The following is a 25,608-nucleotide window of genomic DNA, read 5'->3' as shown; positions in this document are numbered from 1 at the left end:
ATTTTAGTCCCTGGGATTTATCATAACCTATTTGACAGGTTGAAGAGTATGTCGGATGATTTGGATCCCTGAGATTTATCATAACCTACTTGCCAGTTTGTAGGGTGTCGGATGATTTTAGTCCCTGAGATTTATCGTAACCTACTTGCCAGGTTGTAGAATCTGTTGGATGATTTTAGTCCCTGATATTTATCGTAACCTACTTGCATGGTTGTAGAGTCTGTCGGATGATTTTGATCCATGTGATTTATAGTAACCTATTTTCCAGGTTGTACAGTATGTCGGATGATTTTGATTTCCGAGATTTATCGTAACCCACTTCCTAGGTTGTAGAGTCTGTTGAGTAATTTTAGTCCCTGAAATGTATCGTAACTGATTTGCAGTTTGTAATTCATTTAGTTCACATGTATGTGAGGTTCTTTCGGAAGTCGATGTTGAAAAACGGTCACATCAGTGTTGCTAACTTAGCAGACGATTTTCAACTTCACAGCGGCTCGTTTTTGTAAGGTAGGACTTTGACATCAGTGAATAACCACAAAACTAAAATCCAGTATACATACACAATCGGAAACCATGTCAATACTCCCGATTTTTTACAAAACCTTTTTTTTTTTTTTTTTATAAAATACTGGACTTTTAATGTTGTCGTGTCTTGCATTTCTGAAAATTCTGAAACGGGCTCCTGGGTGTGGCGACATTGACAATTTGATAATTCCTTGATCAAGAACGGCACTTATAGTTATTTTGCGTCGACTACAGTTGTTTTTGACTATAAGATATTACTCTCATAGCTTGTGAAGTTCCTTTATTTTTTGTTGTGGACTATGTATATAAATGGCAGCCATTGTTTGACCTGCAACACCTGGGACTGTATTCCTACACTGACCGAATCACTGTAAATTGTAGTATACAGTTTCATGAATACATTTTGGTTTACTAACGAAATATAGGCAAATGCAACAGAGAATGTAAATATATATTTATTTATATATATACGGTCTAGTATGTGATAACGACGGTATACTGGGTATATATATTTAACATAGAAACACAAATGACGAAAGAAGAAAGTTTTATGACTCGTGCCTTTAACGGGCCTCGATCTCATGATCTATGGCACCAAATCGCCAAATATCCGCATCGTACACACATAAAATATATTCATCACAGCTCAACTATGACAGGAAATTCAAATCTTTTTCAACAACATACATCGTGTATTATAAAAACATAATTATCAAAATAGTCAATACGTTGTAAAACGTGTATATTTGATGAATTTCAATCAATAGAAATTGTTTTCTTAATATGCAATAATACTCTCATTAATATGTTAATGTAAATATATTAGTAGCGCCGTGCCTATTTCAGAAAAATAAAGAAAGAACAAGCATAATTTTGTTATTTTTCTTCTGTTCTTTGTTTGATGAAGATGAGTGCCTGGTAAAACAATTGAAGCTATGGTCATTAAAGAATTAAAAGTAATCTAACGCGCGAGAGCGTCTTTTGATTCGAGGTAGTATACAATTAATCAAGGATCGCTCCGGAATATCAGCAGGTCTCTATCTTTTAAATGGACATTAATTAAAGTAATAAATATTGAACGATTTACTTAAAGTTAATCTTCACCTGCTGGTTCACGTAAAATACCCAGTCGTCATCGCTCTCCATACACGAGGGATGTTCAGATATATAAAGTTGTACTTGTATAACTAGACAAGGAATGATGATTGGGATATTAATTCAAACCATCAATGTTGAAATATTTCTTTAAAATGGGAATAATCTTAATTTCAGCAGCATCTACAGAATCATTTGAATGTGTGCTTTGTAAAGTGTGGTGAACAGATTCATTCAAAATCGACTATTCCAATTCTTCTAAATTGAAAAAGAATATGCAATTTTCTACGTGTAAAAATAATAACCATATTGCCACATTGTCTTAATTAGCTTTTTGGATATTGTAATACATAAAAACGTATTTTACTAGGCATTGAACATGTATATCCGTACAGTAAATAACACGTTGTCTATTTATGAATATGATATATTTAAGAACTTATCAATTACATGGTGTTAAAGTTATTGAAACACGCAGGTTTAAACAATAAAGAATATACTTCTATTATAATTTCAACTTGCTGTGATAACGATACGAAACTACATAGTGTAGACAACCATTCTACTCTACCAATGGACTGGTTATACAGTTATAACTTTTCATGTTTATCTTCACAATGAACAACAACTATACATATTTCCATGAATATTAGTGTCACCATACCGAACAATCACAAATGACATTCATAGCGATATAAACTGCGAATATATTGTCACTTAGAATATGACCTAGTACATGTGACTATAAACACGTTCAGATTTGTTCAGAAGAACAGTTTATAGACGATAGCCAGCAGGACGACCAAGATCAACAGGAATAATCCCCCGGACTTTTTAGGCTCGAACCCTAGTGGTCTTGTCTTCAGGCAGTTTAAAGTCCGGTCCATCTGTGTGAAGATTGCGTCTCTTGCCCCATCCCATTTGCCGGGCCCCTCGAGTCTATATTGGTAAGGTGTACATGGCCCTAAGATACACTTCATCGCTAAATGTAGATCTCTCCGAATCAACATACCTAAAATTAAACAATAGCATGTACGAAAAACGTCATATTATTATCCAAAAGAAATTTAAAATATACCATGACTACGTAACAGGTCACTTTGCCTGCCAGCTATGTTCATGGACTAAACTAAGAACAACTGAATGTGACTATGGAAGGTTAAGTAAACAATTGATCTCATTTATTTTCGTGATCATCGGTGATGCAACGGGACAGCAAATCAATTATATATGGTTTTCCAAATTCTACAAGACTGAAAGCAAGCGAAACATTTCATGCAAACAGATCCTGTTGTTCAACATTAGTCACCCTGAAAAACTGTTGTACAACATTGGTCACCCTGATAGATCATGTTGTACAACTTTAGTCACCCTGATAGATCCTGTTGTACAACAATGGTCACCCTGATAGACCCTGTTGTACAACAATAATCATCCTTAAAAATGTTGTACAACATTGGTCAACCTGATAGATCCTGTTGTACAACATTAGTCACCCTGATAGATCATGTTGTACAACAATAATCATCCTAAAAATGTTGTACAACATTGGTCAACCTGATAGATCCTATTGTACAACATTAATCACCGTGGTGAATTTGAAATCTCTTTTACAAAATTAGTCACCCTGATAGATCATGTTGCACAACATTAGTCACCCTGATAGATCATGTTGCACAACATTAGTCACCCAGATAGATCCTGTTGAATCGACACTTGTATTTCCGCGAGACGAACAGTGTATAATCTCTGGTTCTGACATCATGTCTTGTGCACAAAATTGGGCTAAATACTGTTGCAATCAATTATTGACGATATTCACATTGAAAAATATCTTTGAAATGAAATACTGTATACCTGGTAATGTTCGCGCCCCTTTAATTTTCGCCATTTTCGCCCTTTGATGTTAGGGAGAATTTAAGATGACAGCGCAAATTTCAAGTCCAATTGAAGGATTACAAATTATCATACATTGGCTAAGTGTAGTCAAATCAAAAACATATCCCCGTACTTTTCAACTGTGTTTTATTCTATACAATCACAAGCAACACGTGTTATATATTGACGATATTTTTTTTAAAAATAATTCATTGTTTTATTCCAATAAAAATGAGAAATTAGTTTTCAATTTAATGCAATCTTTGTCATTCCACTTGAGATTTAATCTTCATATAGGTGATAACCGCCAAAATGTGTAAAATAAAATTACAATTATTATTAAGTACTTCACAAGCATATAAATATTTGTGCATTTGATTGAAAATGATACGTGTTTTGATGAATTGCAATAGAATGTTTTCGTGGGCGAAGTTTATGTAACATAGTGCCTACAACGTATTGTACATACCTAGGTTGGGCTTACAGCCATTCAGTGTGGCAAGTTCGTCCATGAACGGGATCCAATCCACCTGTATCGTGTGACGTTTGGATTTCACATACGTTTGTCTCATCCTCTCTTCCTTCGCCCGGATGTCGCCCCACATGTTATCACTTGACGGCAAGGTGACATCTCCCTAAGAACCACACAAATTAACCATTAAATTTTGTTTCAGCTCTCTTCGCGCTGACAATATTTCGCTGAATTAGTTTCCCTAATTGCAACTCCTATCTTTTGGCCTATACGAAAAGCACTATGGGTGGGTCGTTTTAACATTTTGCGACAGTGTTTAAGGGGATAGGACATGGTCAGACAATAATGAACCGATTGTCATGAAAATTGACATGATTGAACTTCGCATAATCATTTGCTTTGCAGAAAAACAATTTTGTCTTTCCATGCTGATTTTCTTGATATCTATTATCTATTTTTGCAGAAAAAAATGATTGTTTTAAAATAAAAATGAAACAATGCTACACGTCTCTGTAAATGTTTAGTGGTTACAGGGATAATCATATTTCATTTGAGAAACTAACCTACAATTAAGACATATATTTTTGGAGATGTTTTTTTTATTTCACTAAATCATAACTGATTGTAACTCTTTGTTACACAGGGGGGATAACTCTTACAAACTGTACTCAAACGTAGGCCTGACGTTTGATAGGAAGTCTTTTACTTCAGAGGTTATGCGCTAAACAAAATAAAATCCAGTCATTGCTAAACAGCTAGATTGTATAAGATGCTTAGATATATATTGGTATGCATTCTTAAAGTCAACATTACATTTACTCACTGTATAATTACATTAGTTTGTTGGGGTTTTTTTTGGTAAAAGTACCTTACCTTGAACACTCTAGTAGCAAGTCGGCATTGGAGCTCCGAGATCGGCATCAAAGCACCAATAGGTTGCACACAACCAACGATGCAAATGGTCGACTTTTTCAGATCTGGTGGAAACATATATTTGAATAGCTCTATGCGATTATCCTGTACATCAATAACGGATTCATCAATGAAAGGAAATCCGAATATGTAGCCAGTCGCAAGAACCACCGCATCGATGTTCTCTTCCTTTGTTCCATCTGTGAATTCCACACCAGTTTCGGTAAAACATTTAATGTCCGTCTTTATTCTGACCGATCCGCTGGCTATACGATTGGGAAGATCATCGTTCATCATTGGATGTTGGGCAAATAACGAATGATTGGGCTGTAATGAATAGGCTGCGTGATCAAACCGTTTATTCAGCGTGGAACTTACTAATGATTCCAGCACGTAACGCGGCATCAGACGTTGCATAGCTAACGTGAATCTGGAGGTAAATGCTATGTCGATAGGGATTCCATTAGGTCCAATTCGGTTAAACACCCAGCTCCCGCGTCTAGTGCTCAGAAATACCTGTAAAAGACAGACATGCAATACCTTGATCTAAAGTGTGCACATGTGGGAGCATATACAAGTAATTAATTGCTTCAATTCTCTACCTCAGGTAAAAACCAAGACGGGAATACATTTTAAATCCGAAAAAAGATATACTAAGTTTAATTGCACATTTTGAAAAAAAAGTGAGCTTTAGGAAGATCAGGCTGAACATATATCTCGTCTGGAATAACTTAATATGAAGTAGAAGTAAAGTCTCTGCAATATCCATCATTAACGTGGTATGTCACAACTTGTAAAAAAGTGTACACACATTATAATAACCTCACAAATACATTCCTTGTTTTAACACAGTAAACTTATAGACAGATATGTTTAATCAGTTTTTCAAACGATGATTTAATTGTTAAATAAAACAGCAATATAATTAAGCACGTATTCATCTATTTTTTCGGCCTTTAATGTAATGATCTTTCAGAACTTTTTAACAATAGGTATACCTTTCCGAATTGCATATCACGAGCTTTCAGTTAAGAACTGAATTTGATTCGGTTTTATTAAGATTCAATGTCGTAGAGTTAGTCAAGCTCAAATGACGACGGATGTCTCGTGAATCACAAATGACCATTAGATATAAAAGAAGGAACAAAAACAACTAAAGTGGGCACAATCGGGGCGACAATATTCTCTCTACAAATGAAGTTCAAAAAGGTATAGCAGGTATATGTACATCATCGAATTCTCAAACGCCCTATTAAAATAAAATATATTGGAGTAACGACACCTGATTCTACAATCAGTGCCTAAATAATTCCTCTCACCTAACAACAAGTTTGATACTGAGGGCTTAATCTTTTCATGATGACTACATGGGTTATTGACATGTTAAGTTCGGGTCGTTGACATGTTATGTTCGGGTTGTTGACATGTTATGTTCAGCTTGTTGACATGTGTTATGTTCGGGTTATTGACATGTTATGTTCAGGTTGTTGACATATTGACACGTTATGTTAGGGTTATTGACATGTTATGTTCAGCTTGTTGACATGTTATGTTCGGGTTGTTGACATGTTATGTTCGGGTTGTTGACATGTTATGTTCGGGTTATTGACATATTATGTTCAGGTTATTGACATGTTATGTTCGGGTTATTGACATGTTATGTTCAGGTTGTTGACATGTTATGTTCGGGTTATTGACAGGTTATGTTCAGTTTGTTGACATGTTATGTTCGGGATGTTGACATGTGTTATGTTTGGGTTATTGACATGTTATGTTCGGGCTGTTGACATGTTATGTTCGGGTTATTGACATGTTATTTTCAGCTTGTTGACGTGTGTTATGTTCGGGTTGTTGACACGTTATGTTCGGGTTATCAACATATGTTATGTTCGGGTTATCAACATGTTATGTTCGGGTTATTAGTATATGTTATGTTCGGGTTGTAAACATATGGTTATGTTCGGGTTATCAACATATGCTATGTTCGGGTTATTAGTATATGTTATGTTCAGCTTGTTGACATGTGTTATGTTCAGGTTATTGACATGTTATGTTCGGGTTGTTGACATGTTATGTTCAGCTTGTTGACATGTTATGTTCAGCTTGTTGACATCTGTTATGTTCGGGTTATTGACATATTATGTTCGGGCTGTTGACATGTTATGCTCGGGTTATTGACATATTATGTTCGGGTTATTGACATAATATGTTGGGGCTGTTGACATGTTATGTTCAGCTTGTTGACATGTTATGTTCGAGCTGTTGACATGTGTTATGTTCGGGTTATTGACATGTTATGTTCGGGCTATTGACATATTATGTTCGGGTTGTTGACATGTTATGTTCGGGTTATTGACATGTTATGTTCGGGTTATTGACATGTTATGTTCAGCTTGTTGACATGTGTTATGTTCGGGTTATTGACATGTTATGTTCGGGTTATTGACATGTTATGTTCGGGTAATTGACATGTTATGTTCGGGTTATTGACATGTTATGTTCGGGTTGTTGACATGTTATGTTCAGCTTGTTGACATGTTATGTTCGGGCAGTTGACATGTTATGTTCGGGTTATTGACATATTATATTCGGGTTGTTGACATGTGTTATGTTCGGGTTATTGACATGTTATGTTCAGGTTGTTGACATGTTATGTTCGGGTTGTTGACATGTTATGTTCAGGTTGTTGACATATTATGTTCGGGCTGTTGACATGTTATGTTCGGGTTATTGACATATTATGTTCGGGCTGTTAAAATGTTATGTTCGGGTTATTGACATGTTATGTTCGGGCTGTTGACATGTTATGTTCGGGTTATTGACTTGTTATGTTCGGGTTGTTGACATGTTATGTTCAGCTTGTTGACATATTATGTTCGGGTTATTGACATGTTATGTTCGGGTCATTGACATATTATGTTCGGGTTGTTGACATGTTATGTTCGGGTTATTGACATGTTATGTTCAGGTTGTTGACATATTGACACGTTATGTTAGGGTTATCAACATACGTTATGTTCGGGATATCAACATGTTATGTTCGGGTTATTAGTATATGTTATGTTCGCGTTATCAACATATGTTATGTTCGGGTTATCAACATGTTATGTTCGGGTTATTAGTATATGTTATGTTCGCGTTATCAACATATGTTATGTTCGGGTTATCAACATATGTTATGTTCGGGTTATCAACATGTTATGTTCGGGTTATTAGTATATGTTATGTTCGCGTTATCAACATATGTTATGTTCGGGTTATTAGTATATGGTATGTTCGCGTTATCAACATATGCTATGTTCGCGTTATCAACATATGTTATGTTCGGGTTATGAGATAAGTTATGTTCGGGTTGATGACGTGTGTTATGTTCGGGTTGTTTACATATTTTACAATGTCTGTTCATGTTACTAACATTTGTTATGTTAGGGTTGGTTAAGGTTAGTTCGGTTCCAAACTGTTATTCCAATCAAGTATTTTACATCCTCTTATTTCTCACCTGAATCTTACAATGAAAATGAATTAACAGTAGTCTGATATTTTCTATTTCACAACACGTTATCTTACTTGAGATGTCACGTGACTGAGTTCCACAGCTGCGTCGCCACCGGAATTTCCGATTCCTATGATGACCACCCTTTTATCATGGTATTCGTTTGGGGTCTTGTAGTCATGTGAATGGATGACCTTGCCTTTAAATTTAGAAAGCCCAGGAAAATCTGGTTTATTTGGACAAGCATGATGACCAGTGCAAACCAGCACCGCGTCGAACGTCTTCGTGACTTCGTTTTTCGTCTTTTTGTCGCGAGTCGAGATCACCCATTGTCCATTCATGTCAAAATCTTCGGCTTGTTTCACAGACAAAACCTTCAGTGGAAAGAAGATCGTATTATAGAATAAAGTCTACTGACGTTTGTGATATAAATGACACGAAATGACATGCTTGGTCTATCATCAATTTTACTTTAATATAGAAATGTTCGGTTTTCCCTTCTGGAGAGCAATTTCCCTTCATATGTAACTTCATGACAATAGGCCTTACCTCTGTGTTAAACTGTATATGTTCGACCAGTTTGAAGTTATCTGCGTACATTTTGAAGTAACGTTTGACGTACTTGTTGTGCAAGTACATAGGGAACTGTTCAGGGATAGGGAAGTCACTATAACACATCATCTCCTTACTCGTGTTAATTATCGTCGACTTCATCACGCATGCCTGCTCGTCTCTCACCTCCTCCGTATAATTCCACAGTCCACCTACAAGTATTTAATGGGGCGAGATGGAGGAGCACATGGGTATTAGCATATAATAACCTTAACCTTCGAGGTGCTGTGTCTTCCGTATTTAATCAAAATGCATCATAAATTTTATAACATGTAGTGTAAATGGCTTAATCATGGTTTAGTTTACCACATCAGATTATGATATATAAATTATACAATATACCTTTTCCATTGTCTAACATATTCGATTCCATAAAGCATCACACAGAGAAGATCTTATAAAACATATGATGAAGTACATGATAATATTGCTCCCTGGATACAATATGTAATAGTACATGTCATTCAGGCCGTCAACAGCTAACACTACAATACCAAAACAACTTAGCGTGTAATGATGTACTTCCGGAATGTATTCAATATTCCGATTTCAGGGCAAATATTGCTAGTTGTCAAACTTCTCATGATTTAATTGAAAATAATGATGTGTCGGTGTTATTGCGAACCTATGTCATCCGTCCTCTCGAAACATGTGGGTACCAGTCCCTCATCTAGACAACACTTTATGGCAGTAAGGCCACTGGCCCCAGCTCCTATAATCGCCACCTCCTTCATTGTCACCAGTCTGCCAAGGATCTGTAGTTATTATTCTGAAATTAACGTAGGCATATTGATCCAAACTTAGTTTTAGTACGATTTTTACAATTTGACACGTTATATCACTATCGAAGTGAAGAGTTTACTGAAAAACACATAATATTATACAATTATACTGCTTCGTGACAAATAACCCAATGCAAATTAGTATGTACAAATAGGAACAGTAGGTGCCCCATTCCCGATCTCCTTAAACGCTCTCGTGAATCTGAAGTTTAATCCGCTTACTGTAAGTTACACGGCCGTAAGAAGGAAGTTCATCTATCAATTCGCTATATGATAATTAAACATATGTAACCTTGATAAATACTAGTCACAATATACCGCTCGGCTAGAGAGATATTCCCTTTAGCTCGATCGGTTGAGCGTTAGACTAGTAAGCCAGAGACACCGGGCTCGATCCTTAGCGGAGGCAGTGATTTCCATAGTACATGTACATGTATGTCTAAGTAATGATGAGTGAATCATCGTTAAATCGGTCAAACAAGATCGCGGAATCTTGTAAAGACTATAAATAGCTGTTCGTGTCTAAATATAGGACATGTGTAATACATAGGCTACAGTATATGTACTATCTGATTCGGCCTGTGGTCAAACTAAGAGGATCACATTATTGTCCTCACCCGTCTGTTGAATTGATCCACTTGCAGTGTAAAAGCTGGCCGTATACTGTGGTTAGACCATATCTAACTTATATGTTAACGTATCTCACCTTTATCCGTGGACTTTATATGGGAGGCAGAAAACTTCACTGGTTCCAAACAAATTCTGGTAACGCATGCGCACCTAGATAAGTCTAAAATAACTTCGGGGAAATCCAAACACCTCGTAGTTCACACGTGTATGGCTATCTGCTCTATGCCATTAGTCTACATAACAAATACCAAAAATGCATCGAAGTGTTGAGAAGAAGGTCATCTATGTTGATCCTCCCGTGACATGTGTCCAAAATTATATACTGGGAAACGTATGTTGTGAACAAATAACAATTTAAATGTATTACATTTTGTTGTTGTGGTGTGTAATTACATATCAAATTCAATTAGGTGAACTTGATACGAGAAGAGAAATAATTACGTTTCCCCTTCCACACCCCTATATGATTCTATGTTGTGAGCTGTCAATACCACACCAGATCCAACCAGATATGCCCCTCCCCCGCCCCTATCTAGGACTATACCTCCTCCCGAACCTTTATCTGGTTCTATCTGGTGAAGTATCATTACAACTACAACTAAAAGGTCATGTACATTTTGTCAAGTTACTCATGTACAACTACTTCAATGAGCCTTTTCGGACGAGGAAATTGTTTGTATAGCATTAAAAAACGCCTATTGCCCCCCCCCCCCCCCCCCCCCCCCCCCCCCCCCCCCCACCTTTTAACCCCGTATGTAAATGAGGAATCTGGACAGGTTGAGGGAGCAGTTGGTGTTTTGTAGGAGGTATTCGGGCGATGTTTTAACGGATTATTGTGTTTTGGATGTAACAATTCGTATTGAGTGACACGGTAGGTTAAAGATAAATGTTTCTAGTTGAACGTAGTAAATAGTATGCGCCGTGTCAGTTTGAAAAAAATGTGATGTTTAGTCGATTGAAGTGAAGTGGGGTGCCGTTTCGCTCGTAAGGGGGTTTCCGGCCTTCACTTTTACACAGTACACATACCACTGATATCATTTTTTTTCTTTTATTCTCATTTTCATTTTCTATGCAAGCGCCTGCGGCCAAAAGCCAATACGACAGACTTCGACCTATAATAATCATAAATATATGCATATCTATATACAATGTATATGTAGGCCATTATTCAAAAACACTAATTAATGTCCATATCATAAAATAAGTTGGTGTATCACTTAACTAGCTGGGTTAAATACGAAAAAAAAAATATGTATCACTCGAGGCCGGTTTAATGATACGATGTAGGTGTCAAGTCATATGATAGGCTGATAACGTCTAAACAAAGACATCTTATCAGAAGTGGAACTATTCTTAGACCACTAAAGATAATAAGTTTTACAATTGCGTAAGTGTTTGTATAGGGATGGAGAGCCCTGACGATTGACCGTAAAGTAGAAATTGTCAGTGAGGCAGAATATATCCAGTAGACAATGAACAAGCCATGTCTATCCCTCTCTGTCAAAACAGTTGGTGGTATGTTCTTATACTTAAACAAGACCACCATCGTCTTTAAAAAGTTTAGAGTATGTTCCCAAAATAGCCCTAACTTAGCCTGGTAGTGCTAGGCAAGTCATGACACATGATCCAAATCGACAATTATGTGTTGTCGGCCCTGTTTTGTCAGTATGTTTTTCTTCCAAAAACAACAAAACTATCGTCAACGTTAATAAATTGATAGTATGCTAGCATCCTGAACACTCTATAGACATCCTGTTAAATATTGACCATTGTAAAAAAAATAGTCAGTTCTGCACGGATAACATTTCCATGGAAGTGAGGGTATATTACACAAAGTTCATTTGTAAGCCAAACGACACACAAGATATTGGCACCTTTCAACATAAATTGAGAGTTCGATATAGAAGAGCAAACATGAATTATACTGACCATACTGTTGTCTTGTCCTCATAGGACTAGTCAGTGATGTAAATGGCCAAACGTGTTGATATCTAGGACTCGTCATTGACGTAAAGGGTCACCAGTGTTGATAGCTTAGACTCGTCAGTGTTGTAAAGGGCCAATAGTGTTGATACCAAGGACTCGACAATGATGAAAAGGGCCAAAAGTGTTGACAGCAAGGAAGCGACTGAGAAAACTATAATAGGTCGAAAGAAGTAACAAATCTAGACAGAGAGGCGCAATGGCCCCGTTTTTCAATACATTACATAATTTTTAACATCGACTTATAAATGAACCTCAAATACATGTGTATATTCTGAGCCATGGAACTAAATGAATTACAACCTGGAAAATAAGTTACGATAAATCTGAGAGACTAAAATCATCTTACAGACTCTACAACCTGGCAAGTAGGTTACGATAAATCTCAGGAACAAACATCACTCAACACTCTACAACCTAGCAAGTAGGCTACGATAAATCTCAGGGACAAACATCATCCGACAGACTCTACAACCTGTAATCTCATCGGGCTGTACAAAAGATGCTTATGATCTTATTAAATCAATACATCAACATTAAAAAAGATGTACCATAAAATAAAATTGACCACGTTTAGTAAAACCGGGTTCTTGGCAATAAAAGCGGTCTTATATTCCGTAAATGAAGACTATGTTGAGCTGGCAGTTTTATATGTTATCTAATTATATACCAAGTTTGGTCAAAATTGGACTTATACTTTTAGAGAAATTAAAACGGCTACTTGTGGTCGGAAACGAGTTCCATGCTGTAGTGAGGTTTGATGGTATCGCTGAGACTCGTAAAACACCTAAATACTTCAAATATTGCTGCTTATGGTAAATCAGTTGTTTGTTACATGAGGATAGGTATCAACTGATGCATTTCTATGTAATTTAATGGTTTCTTGCATATAACGTCAATTCTGTTGATATATATAAGTAATATCCATACAAAACAACGTAATAAATTGTATATTATATGGCCAATAAAATATGTGAATAAAGGATTGATCATTCCATAATTTCCGTCATTTGAAAAAAAAACAATATTTAGTTTAAACATATTTTATTGACATATAATAATGACAAAGGGATTAGTCAGCAAGTTTTTCCAACTTATAGACGACTTCTCCCAATTTATTTATATATATACGGTCTAGTATGTGATAACGACGGTATACTGGGTATATATATTTAACATAGAAACACAAATGACGAAAGAAGAAAGTTTTATGACTCGTGTCCTAAACGGGCTTCGATCTCACGATCTATGGCACCTAATCGTCTAGCTAGAAATACCCGCATCGTACACACATAACAAATATTCAAAACAGCTTAACTACGATAGAATAGTCAATACGTTGTAAAACGTGTACATTTGATAAATTTCAATCAATAAAAATAGTTTTCTTAAAATGCAATAACATTCTCATTAATATGTAAATGTAAATATATTAGTAGCGAGGTGTCTATTTCAAAAAAATAAAGAAAGAAAAAATAAACACAATTTTGTTATTTTTATTTTGTTCCTTGTTTGATGAAGATGAGTGCCTGGTAAAACAATAAAAGCTATGATCATTAAAGCAATTACAGTAATCTAACGCGCGAGAGCGTCTTTTGATTCGAGGTAGTATACAATTAATCAAGGATCGCTCAGGAATGTCAGCAGGTCTCTATCTCTCAAATGGATATAAAAGTAATAAATATTGAACGATTTACTTAAAGTTAATCTTCACCTAAACACTACAAAGTACCCGTATATCAGTAAACGATTCACGCTGCTGGTTCACGTAAAATACCCAGTCGTCATCGCTCTCTATACACGAGGGATATTCAGATATATATAAAGTTGTACTTGTATAAACAGACAAGGAATGATGATTTATATTAGGCTTTGGGAAATTAATTCAAACCATCAATGTTGAATTATTTCTTTAAAATTATAATCATCTTAATTTAAGCAGTACCTACATAATTATTTGAATTTGTGTTTTGTAAAGTGTGCTGAACGGATTCATTTAAAATCGACTATTTCAATTCTTCTACTTGAAAAAGAATATGCGACTTGTTCTATGTATAAAAATAATAAACATAATTATTTTCACATTGTATTAATTAGCTTGTCGGATATTGTAATACACAAAAACGTATTTACAAGGCATTGTACAAGTACATGTATATCCGTACATGTATATCCTACGGTAAGTAAGACGTCGTGTATCTATGAATGTGATATATTTAAGAATTTATCAATTACAGGATGTCGAATGCATTAAATTAAACTTATTGAAACACATAGGTTTAAACAACAAAGAATAAACTTCTATTAGAATTTTAACTTGCTGTGATAAGGATAAGAAACCACTCAGTGAAGATAACAACCAATCTACTAATGGACTGGTTACTTTGTACAACTATACACATATTTCCATGAATGTTAGTGTCACCATACTGAACAATCACACATGACATTTATAGTGATATAAACTGCGAATCCATTGTCACTTAGAATATGACTTAGTACACGTGACTATAAACACGTTCAGATTTGTTCAGAAGAACAGTTTATAGACGATAGCCAGAAGGGCGACCAAGATCAACAGGAATAATCCCCCGGACTTTTTAGGCTCGAACCCTAGTGGTCTTGTCTTCAGGCAGTTTAAAGTCCGGTCCATCTGTGTGAAGATTGCGTCTCTTGCCCCATCCCATTTGCCGGGCCCCTCGAGTCTATATTGGTAAGGTGTACACGGCCCTAAGATACACTTCATCGCTAAATGTAGATCTCTCCGAATCAACATACCTAAAATTAATCAAAAGCATGTACGAAAAACGTCAAATTATTATCCAAAAGAAATTTATAATATACCATGACTACTTAACATGTCACTTTGTCTGCCAGCTATGTTCATGGACTAAACTAAGAACAACTGCATGTAACTATGGCAGGTTAAGTAAACAATTTATCTTATTTATTTTCGTGATAATTGGTGATGCAACGGGACGGACAGCGAATCAATTATATATGGTTTTCCAAATTCTACAAGACTGAAAACAAGCGAAACATTTCATGCTAACAGATCCTGTTGTTCAACATTAGTCACCCTGATAGATTCTGTTGTACAACTTTAGTCACCCTGATAGATCCTGTTGTACAACAATGGTCACCCTGATAGACCCTGTTGTACAACATTACTGCCCTGCAGGTAGGGCGTAAGAGTTGTACCTGCTGCCCCCATTGCATGATCGTAAGAGGCGACTAAACTTGGGATCTTATCTTTTCTCTTCTTTCTTAACAACTTTCTTCTTCCTAATGTCTCCCTTGACAATGCCTCACTTTTGGCCTTTAGTTGAGCGTTCGCCGCTGTGAGGAAGGCTTTAGGTTCTGTCCCCTAGCCGAGACGTACCAAAGTAGTTGCTACTCCTGCTTAGTGCTCAGCATATTTTGAGTGGGACGACTGGTTCGCCCGTTGTCAGTATAATGTGACCGGGTGGGGTGTGCTGCTGGATGTCTTCGGCAGTATGCTTCAGTGAGGTAGCACTATAAATCGGCAAAAGTTCCGGCCTATCACAAGGAGACTTAACACGCACATACCGCAGCCTCCCAAAACACGCATACGCACTCACCACACGCATGCATGTCGCACGCACAGGAGGCCGTCCTTAAATGACCTTAATAGGACGTTAAACAAAATAAACCAAACCAAACCAAGTACAACATTAGACAACCTGATAGATCCTGTTGTACAACATTAATCACCCTGATAAACTCTGTTTTACAACATTAGTCACCCTGATAGATTCTGTTTTACAACATTAGTCACCCTGATAAAACATGTTTAATCGACACTTGTATTTCCGCGAAACGAACAGTGTATATTCTCTGGTTCTGACATCATGTCTTGTGCAGAAAACTGGGACTAAATACTGTTACAATCAGTTTTTGATGATATTCAAATTGAAAAATATCTTTGAAATGAAATACTGTATACCTGGTAATTTTCGCCCCGTTTAATTTTCGGCATTTTCGCCCTTTGATGTCAGGGAGAATTTAAGATGACGGCGAAAATGTCAAGTCCGATTGAAGTATTACAAGTCATCGTACACAGGCTAAGTGTAGTCAAATCCAAAACTACCCTCGTACTTTTCAACTGTGTTTTATTCTATACAATCACAAGCAACACGTGTTATATGTTTACAATAAATATTCATTGTTTAGTTCAAATAAAAAAGAAATTGGTTTTCAATTTAATGCAATCTTTGTCATTCCACTTGAGATTTAATCTGCATATAGGTGATAACCGCCAAAATATGTAAAATAAAATTACAATTATTGTTAAGTTCTTTAAAAGCATATAAATATTTGTGCATTTGATTGAAAATGATACGTTTTATAATGAATTACAATGGAATGTTTTCGTGAGCAAAGCTTCTGTAACAAAGTGCTTTCAGTATACTGTACATACCTAGGTTGGGTTTACAGCCATTCAGTGCGGCAATTTCGTCCATGAACGGGATCCAATCCACCTGTATCGTGTGACGTTGAGATTTCACATACGTTTGTCTCATCTTCTCTTCCTTCGCCCGGATGTCGGCCCACATGTTATCACTTGACGGCAAGGTGACATCTCCCTAAGAACCACACAAATTAACCATTAAACTTTGTTTCAGCTCTCTTTGCGCTGACAATATTTCGCTGAATTAGTTTCCCTAAATTGCAATTCCTATCTTTTGCCCTATACGAAAAGCATTATGGGTTGGTCGTTTTATCATTTTGCGAAATTGTTAAAGGGGATAGGACACGGTCAGACAATAATGAACCGATTGTCATGAAAATTGACAAGAGTGATCTTTGCATAATCATTTGCTTTGCAGAAAAAAAACTTTGTCTTTCCATGCTGATTTTCTATTATCTAGAGTTTTTGAAGAAAAAAATGATTGTTTTAAAATAAGGATGAAACAATGCTACACGTCTCTGTAAATGTTTAGTGGTTACAGGGATAATCATATTTCATTTGAGAAACTAACCTACAAGTAAGACTTATATTTTGGGAGATTTTCTTTTATTTCAGTAAATCATAATTGATTGTTCGCTGTTTGTTACACAGGGAGGGATAACTCTTACAAACTGTACTCAAACGTAGGTCTGACGTTTGATAGGAAGTCTTTTACTTTGGAGGTTACGCGCTAAACAAAATAAAATCCAGTCATTGCTAAACAGCTAGATCGTATAAGATGCTTAGATATATATTGGTATGCATTCTTAAAGTCAACATTACATTAACCACTGTATAATTACATTAGTTTTTTTGTAAAAGTACCTTACCTTGAACACTCTAGTAGCAAGTCGGCATTGGAGCTCCGAGATCGGCATCAAAGCACCAATAGGTTGCACACAACCAACGATGCAAATGGTCGACTTTTTCAGATCTGGTGGAAACATATATTTGAATAGCTCTATGCGATTATCCTGTACATCAATAACGGATTTATCAATGAAAGGAAATCCGAATTTGTAGCCAGTCGCAAGAACCACCGCATCGATGTTCTCTTCCTTTGTTCCATCTGTGAATTCCACACCAGTTTCGGTAAAACATTTAATGTCCGTCTTGATTCTGACCGATCCACTGGCTATACGATTGGGAAGATCATCGTTCACCATTGGATGTTGGGCAAAGAACGAATGGTTGGGCTGTAATGAATAGGCTGCGTGATCAAATCGTTTATTCACCTGGGAACGTGCTATTGATTCCAGTGCGTAAAGCGGCAGCACACGTTGTATGGCCAACGTGAATCTGGAGGTAAATGCTATGTCGATAGGGATTCCATTAGGTCCAATTCGGTTAAACACCCAGCTCCCGCGTCTAGTGCTCAGAAATACCTGTAAAAGACAGAATTATAACTTGAGCTAGAGCTTGCGGATGTCGGAGCATCTCCACCTCAGGTTATTACCAAGACAGGTATACATTTGAAATCCGACAAAAAAACCCAGAAAAAATCCAGTAGTGTTTAACGAATCATATGTACTAAGTTAAATTGCACGGTTTAAAAATATGTGCTTTGGGAACTTAGGTAAACATGAGGCTGAAAATATCTCGTCTAGAATAACTGAATATGAAGTAGAAGTATAGTTTCTGCAATATCCATTATTTATGTGGTATGCCACAACTTACAACAAGGTGTACACAAATTATCGATAACCTCACAACTACTTTCCTTGTTTAATTACCTCTTTACAAACTTTAACAGATATTTTTAATCTGTTTTTTAAAAGATGATTCAATTGTTGAATAAACAGCAATGTAATTTTACACGTATTCATTTAGTGTTTTCAGCCTTCAATATGATGTTCTTTCAGAGCTTTGAATTTTCAACAACAGGTATACTATTCAGAATGTCATATCACTAGCTTTTAATTAAGAACTGAATATGATTCGACTTTATTATGATTTAATGTCCTAGAAGTAGTCACGCTCAAAGGAAGACTGGTGTCTAGTGAATCACAAACAACAGTAGATATGAAAGAAGGAACAAAAACATTCAAATTGAGGACAACAATTCTGGTGACGACAGAAGACACGACAATCCTCTCTCTACAAAGGAACCTCAGAAAGGTATAGCAGGTATATGTACATCATTAAATATATTGGAGTAACGACCCCTGATTCCATATGGAGCGCCTAAATGTTTGATACAGAGGGCTAATACTTTTCACGATGACTACATGGGTTATTGACATGTTATGTTCGGGATGTTGACATATGTTACGTTCGGGTTATTGACATGTTATGTTCGGGTTGTTAACATAAGTTATGTTCGGGTTGTTAACATATGTTATGTTCGTGATGTTGACGACATATGTTATGTTCGGGTTATGACATGTTATGTTCGGCTATTAACAAATGTTATGCTCGTGTTATTGACATATTAAGTTCGGGTTTATTAACAGATGTTATGCTCGTGTTATTGACATATTAAGTTCGGGTTTATTAACAAATGTTATGTTCGGGTTATTGGTATATGTTATGTTCGGGTTATTGGTATATGTTATGTTCGTATTATTGGTATATGTTATATTCAGGTTATTGGTATATGTTATATTCAGGTTATTGGTATATGTTATGTTCGGGTTATTGGTATATGTTATATTCAGGTTATTGGTATATGTTATATTCAGGTTATTGGTATATGTTATGTTCGGGTTATTGGTATATGTTATGTTCGGGTTATTGGTATATGTTATGGTCGTATTATTAATATATGTTATATTCAGGTTATTGGTATATGTTATATTCAGGTTATTGGTATATGTTATGTTCGGGTTATTGGTATATGTTATATTCAGGTTATTGGTATATGTTATGTTCGGGTTATTGGTATACGGGTTAGTTCGGTTCCTAACTGTTATTCCAACCAAGTATTTTACATCCTCTTATTTCTCACCTGAATCGTACCATGAAAATGAATTAACAGTAGTCTGATATTTTCTATTTCACAACACATTAGCTTACTTGAGATGTCACGTGACTTAGTTCAACAGCTGCGTCGCCACCGGAATTTCCGATTCCTATGATGACCACTCTTTTATCATGGTATTCGTTTGGGGTCTTGTAGTCATGTGAATGGATGACCTTGCCTTTAAATTTAGAAAGCCCAGGAAAATCTGGTTTGTTTGGACAAGCATGATGACCAGTGCAAACCAGCACCGCGTCGAAGGTCTTCGTGACTTCGTTCTTCGTCTTTTTGTCGCGAGTGGAGATCACCCATTGTCCGTTCATGTCGAAATCTTCGGCTTGTTTCACAGACAAAACCTTCAGAGGAACGAAGATCGTATTATAGAATAAAGTCTACTGATTCTTGTGATATAAATGACACGAAATGACATGCTCGGTCTATCTTAAATGTTACTTTGATATAGAAATGTTCGGTTTGCCCTTCTGGAGAGTTATTTCCCTTTATATGTAACTTCATGACAATAGGCCTTACCTCTGTGTTAAACTGTATGTGTTCGACCAGTTTGAAGTTATCTGCATACATTTTGAAGTAGCGTTTGACGTACTTGTTGTGCATGTACATAGGGAACTGTTCAGGAATAGGGAAGTCACTATAACACATCATCTCCTTACTCGTGTTAATTATCGTCGACTTCATCACGCATGCCTGCTCGTCTCTCACCTCCTCCGTATAATTCCACAGTCCACCTACAAGTATAATGGGACACATGGGTATTAACATTTAATAACCTAAATCGTCAGGGTGCTGTGTCGTTCCACATTTAATCAAAATGCATTATATATTACATAATATGCAGTGTAAATGGCTTATTATTAATCAAGGTATAATTTACCACATCAGATGTATGATATATAAATTATACAATATAATACCTTGTCCATTGTCTAACATATACCATAATGCTTCATACATAGAAGATCTTATAAATAATATGATGAAGCACAGGATAATATTGCTCCCTGGATACAGTACTGAACAGTACAGTTCGTTCAGACAGATCCGACCGTTAACAGTTAACACTACAACACCAAATCAACTTAGCATACTTCCGGAAAAGGCCCCACGTCCTTGGAATGGCATGTAAAAATATATGCGGAATTCCGATTTCAGAGCAAGCATTTCCATTTGTCAAATGTATCATGAGTAAATATGCAGTGAAAATAATGATGTGTGGGTGTAATTTCGAACCTATGTCGTCCGTCCTCTCGAAACATGTGGGTACCAGTCCCTCGTCTAGACAACACTTTATGGCAGTAAGGCCACTGGCCCCAGCTCCTATAATCGCCACCTCCTTCATCGTCACAAGTCTGCCAAGGATCTGTAGTTATTATTCTGAAAATACATGTAGGCATATACAGTGATCTGAATGTAGTTTGTGTTATACACAGTACAATTTGACACATTATATTAAAACAAAGTGAAGAGTTTGCTGGGGAAAAAACACATTATATGCCTATTACACAATCATACAGCTTCGTGGCAAATCGCCAAATGCGTATTGGTATGCACAAATAGGAACAACATGTTCCCTATTCCTGATCTCCTGATACGCTCTCGTGAATCTGAAGTATTGTCCGCTTATTGTTAGTTATACGGCCGTAAGAAGGAAGCTCATTTACAGGGTTCATACGGATTATTGTGACAAATCAAATTAAAGGCCTTTTCAAGGTCTTAATTATATATCCAAGGCCCATTTTACCCGTCATCTAAGTAAGATCGAGAGGGAACAAGAGAACAAATAAAAAGCAACTTATAACTGTCCACACGATCAAAACACAACTTGACTTGGAAATTATTCTTATCAAACATTTATTAAAACAATAATGTCTGTAGGGGAGGTGGCACAATTTGAATCCAAATGATCATTGGCCAGGTTTCACTTATCCTGATAAAACCTTAATATTCTAGGATTTTTCAAGGCTGTAGACCAATTTTCGAGGCTTTTCAAAGCCCAGAAGGAAACTGAAGGCTTTTCAAGGCCCAAGGTGAAATTCAAGGCTTTCTCAAGACCCGTGCTAACCCTGATTTATCGATTCGCTATATGATAAACACAAGTAACTCGTTTTCATAATTTGTGAATTTTCTTTTTTTCGATCTATACCATTATAATTTCCAAATCACAGACCTTCGGTACCGATTACAACACATGGTTTTCTAACGATGCAAGTTGATGAAGACTGCATAGAAGATGTCTATTCCTTACACGATATGTAAATTTAATGGCATATATCTAGGTTTATATGATTGGTATCATAAATTAATTAAAAATGCAAACATTTCTTGTTTTTGACAGGGGACACAAGTAATGGCCACTGTGACTTCCTTAAGTGTTGCAATCTTCGAAATACAACACGGTTATACTACTTTATCATTTGACTGATTAACATATTTCTTTCCTCGGAGTATATTAATCTCTAATCTACAGTATTTGCCTAGTTGTTGATAAAAAGGACTTGAGCAAGTCTGTGCTCTTATCGCTGACCTATCAATATTTAGGACGCCAAACCATCTATGGTCTAATATATATATATACAGTATATATATATATATATATATTCCACTCTACTACTATAATCTATATATATTAAAGATGGATTATTAGAAACCGGGCACCTGTGACCAAAAGCTAGCGCAAGCAGAACAAACAAAAACACTCATTTAAATTGACTTGTATATTTACACTGATGAGTCGTAAGACTCAAAGAAATAAATGAACTTGAACTTGACAATGATTTCCATAGTATGTAATAATGAGTAAATAATCTTTAAGTCAGTCAAACAAGATCGCGGATTCTTTTACAGACTATGAACCTAGGAGGTTGTGGTATTAGGCCTACAGCCGTTCGTGTCTAAATATAGGTCATGACTGATATATAGGCTACATGTACCATCTGATTTGACCAGTGGTCAAACAAAGAGCATAACATTATTGTCCTCACCCGTCTGTTGAATTGATCCACTTGTAGTGTCAAAGCTGGCCGAATACTGTGGTTAGACCATGTCTACATTTGTAACTCATATGTTAACGTATCTCGGCGTTACCCGTGGACTTTATCACCGTGGTACTCATGTTAATAGTCAAAGGGGGGTAACTCAGACTTAACACACACACACACACGTTAATCTTGATCAGAAAAGTCAAGGGGGACAACTAAGGAATTAACTCGAATAAAAAAAACATATTAGATAAATCGTTGAGTGTCTGAAATACCTGCAGCTTACACCACTACACCAGGTCGGTGTCCCTATTAAATGTGTTACGTTAACAGTGACCTTATATAGATAAAATATATACAAACATGCATGATAACAAGATACACACGCCTGCCACGTCATCTGATCAAATTTCGTAACGTACGAACATTCTCCGTTGTACACGTACTATGTCAAACAGTCATTTTCTTTAAATAGTTTTCAAAAATTACAAAGAAAACAACACTATCCGATGATTAATTATTAGTGATAGGAAAAGGGTAGGTGTCGGGTAGATGGAATGACTGGTTTAAAAGGATAAACACCTTATTGTATATTACACAGGACGTGTGTACGTGTACATACAAGGTATACACTGATACAGCAGTACAAGTTGTACAACAGAGTTAGTTGTGGTACTCCAGCAGTAAAGATTCACTTTTTGGCCAGGTCAGCCGTATATATGGCCATCGGCCGAAAGCTAATACGGCAGACTTTGACGTATAATGATTAACCACAAGCATATCTACGTGTATATACAATGTATATGTAGGCCATTATCTAAAAACAATAAATAATGACCATATCATAAGTTAACTATAGTTATATCGCCTCGAAACGGATTTCCCCATATGAAACAAAAACAAAGACCAGTATTGAAAAAAAATCTACCAATGTTAAATCACCGGCGTGACTGTTTTGGAATTTGAAGCAAGAATTTAATTAACATAATACGTCTGTTAGCCTAGTGGTGGATGTGTTTACACTGTGTGGAGATCTTTGTTGTGTTTTTATGCTATGGTGAACTGTTATTGTGCTCATGATCGATATTCTGAACCTTCCTTTTGTAGCGGAACTGGATTAGGATGAACGCCGGCAACCAGGTAGCTCAATATTGGTCCCGGGTTCGAACCCCGGTCTTGCCATGCATTTCCCCGTCTCCTATTACATGTGGCGCCCAAATAAATACCCACGGAGGTGGTAAAAGGACTCATGTGTGTCTTAGGGGTCGAAGATTTTGTTGAAGGAGGGAGGAATGTAGCCCAACTGGACTGGGATGAACTCCGGCGACCAGGGAGCAATTACAATTTCAACGACTTGATCTGTTAAAAAAAACATCCGACTAGTGTTCAGAGGTCCAGGTTCGAACCCGCCCTCTCCTATTACATTTTATATATGTTATAAACAATACAACAGCAATATCAAACACCTTAATTTTTCCTCAAAACACCTTTATTTTCCTCAAATTATACAAACTTCCGATGAAAATCTGAAATTCAATATCAGTATGTGGAAATATGCATTAACATTCCGAACATTCCATGAATAAAAGCTATCAAAGTAGGATTTCGAAACATCCTACATAAAATTTACATGTGACTGGTGTGAGTTTATCTTAAATGTTTTATAAACATACACCACCAATACCAATATACTGACCTATACTTCATCATTCAACAAGTTGAAGATTATGTAAGAAATCAGCGAAGGAATGAATTGGGAGTGGCTGAAAAAAAAGGAGGAAGAAGGATTGTTGTCTACAGGTACATTTAGTTCTGGAGTATGGAGTATGCTGGAGAGAATATGCTCTGTCGTGAGGTTTGGTGGACTGAGACTGATGGTGTGTGTAATTGTGTATACCGTGTACAGCCATACGTCTGGTCTGAAGATAGCCCGAGTTTTCTCTGGCCCTGTCACCATGTCTAGCCCGAGTTTTCTCTGGCCCTGTCACCATAGAAAACTCGGGCTAGACATGGTGACAGGGCCAGAGAAAACTCGGGCTAGTCTGAAGACTGTGCAAACCAAGAGCTAAACTGAAGCTAGAGGTGTCCTGTGGGACATCTGACTCCACTTTTGACATACTCCGACTTAAATTTTCCCCTCCCAGACAACAGATTGTATTCTATCCCTTTAAAATACTGTAGTTTATCCGTGTGTTAACATTCCCTCTAAAAGTTCGCAAGATCTGCGTGTGACATGGTGTAATTGATAGCTATGTGTTCCATTATTTTCTGTGATACAGGTTAAGGAGATGAGATGATATTTTCAGCGTTATATTTATAACCTTTCTTGTATATTTGAAAACTGTGTATTACTTTCCAGTCCCAGGAGTCACTAGTTCGCCGTTTACTTTTAGCGATGTTACACCATTGAAATCTGTCTTTTTGTGTGTAATGCATTATCCAGAACTTCATCATAGTACTACATTCACTTTTATTGGGTTTTGGTACAATTATGTCTTCTCTCCAGTATGATTGTCTGATGATTTTCTTATGACGTTTCAATAGTTTCAATAGTAGCCGTTTGATTATACATTTCATAAATGTACATTTGTATCTCTGCTACGAAGGACACATACAAATACGCATTTTCCCAAACACATCAACACAGGAGAGGAACCTTCCTGTAGCAGCAGTACAATGCACTACACTTGATGACTTCAAGGCACATACACCCCCTACGTATACGTACAGTACATGTATCCTTTGAAGTCCTCACACACTAATTATAATCGTACATTTTTTACCCCTTAATCTTTCTGCA

The 25,608-nt window shown here is 36.5% G+C and overlaps 2 protein-coding genes across 5 annotated transcripts; both read right to left on the bottom strand.

Moving 5' to 3' along the window:
• Window positions 1-964: 964 nt before the first annotated feature.
• Window positions 965-10,544, bottom strand: LOC117317305 (dimethylaniline monooxygenase [N-oxide-forming] 5-like). 3 transcript variants are annotated; one of them, XM_033872095.1, is made up of 7 exons: window positions 10,476-10,544; window positions 9,613-9,756; window positions 8,925-9,139; window positions 8,450-8,749; window positions 4,844-5,398; window positions 3,968-4,133; window positions 965-2,632 (listed from the first exon to the last, which is right to left on the bottom strand). In XM_033872095.1, the coding sequence occupies exons 2-7, from the start codon at window positions 9,719-9,721 to the stop codon at window positions 2,385-2,387; spliced, it is 1,593 nt and encodes a 530-aa protein (XP_033727986.1). In that variant the 5' UTR covers window positions 9,722-9,756; window positions 10,476-10,544; the 3' UTR covers window positions 965-2,384. The 3 variants fall into 3 exon arrangements, with proteins under 3 accessions (XP_033727986.1, XP_033727995.1, XP_033728004.1); XM_033872104.1 differs by lacking the exon at window positions 10,476-10,544 and adding an exon at window positions 10,387-10,450; XM_033872113.1 differs by lacking the exon at window positions 10,476-10,544 and adding an exon at window positions 10,062-10,175.
• Window positions 965-22,959, bottom strand: LOC117317292 (dimethylaniline monooxygenase [N-oxide-forming] 5-like). 2 transcript variants are annotated; one of them, XR_004530163.1, is made up of 8 exons: window positions 22,812-22,959; window positions 21,061-21,204; window positions 20,344-20,558; window positions 19,869-20,168; window positions 17,684-18,238; window positions 16,824-16,989; window positions 14,097-15,160; window positions 965-1,629 (listed from the first exon to the last, which is right to left on the bottom strand). XR_004530163.1 is itself a non-coding variant. In XM_033872081.1 (7 exons), exons 2-7 carry the CDS (start codon window positions 21,167-21,169, stop codon window positions 14,913-14,915), a joined length of 1,593 nt encoding a protein of 530 aa, XP_033727972.1. In that variant the 5' UTR covers window positions 21,170-21,204; window positions 22,812-22,959; the 3' UTR covers window positions 13,863-14,912. The 2 variants fall into 2 exon arrangements, 1 of the variants encoding a protein (XP_033727972.1); XM_033872081.1 differs by lacking the exon at window positions 965-1,629 and having other exon boundaries at window positions 13,863-15,160.
• Between the last annotated feature and the right edge of the window lie 2,649 nt (window positions 22,960-25,608).

Source organism: Pecten maximus, chromosome 2, assembly GCF_902652985.1.
Source record: "Pecten maximus chromosome 2, xPecMax1.1, whole genome shotgun sequence".
Classification (NCBI taxonomy): Eukaryota; Metazoa; Mollusca; class Bivalvia; order Pectinida; family Pectinidae; genus Pecten; species Pecten maximus.
The sequence above is the reverse complement of the archived record's forward strand: the minus strand, read 5'-3'. Positions and strand labels throughout refer to the sequence as shown.

Bases quoted from the DNA above. Each gene is read 5' to 3' on its own strand.
- LOC117317292 (XM_033872081.1), bottom strand. From the start codon at position 21,169: ATGAAGGAGGTGGCGATTATAGGAGCTGGGGCCAGTGGCCTTACTGCC. The intron at 18,239-19,868 runs GTAAGCTAATGT...TGTCTTTTACAG, and splicing joins TAAGTCACGTGACATCTCAA to GTATTTCTGAGCACTAGACG. The intron at 15,161-16,823 runs GTATGTACAGTA...GATTAATTTTAG, and splicing joins TGGCTGTAAACCCAACCTAG to GTATGTTGATTCGGAGAGAT.
- LOC117317305 (XM_033872095.1), bottom strand. From the start codon at position 9,721: ATGAAGGAGGTGGCGATTATAGGAGCTGGGGCCAGTGGCCTTACTGCC. The intron at 8,750-8,924 runs GTAAGGCCTATT...TTTCCACTGAAG, and splicing joins ATATACAGTTTAACACAGAG to GTTTTGTCTGTGAAACAAGC. The intron at 5,399-8,449 runs GTAAGATAACGT...TGTCTTTTACAG, and splicing joins TCAGTCACGTGACATCTCAA to GTATTTCTGAGCACTAGACG.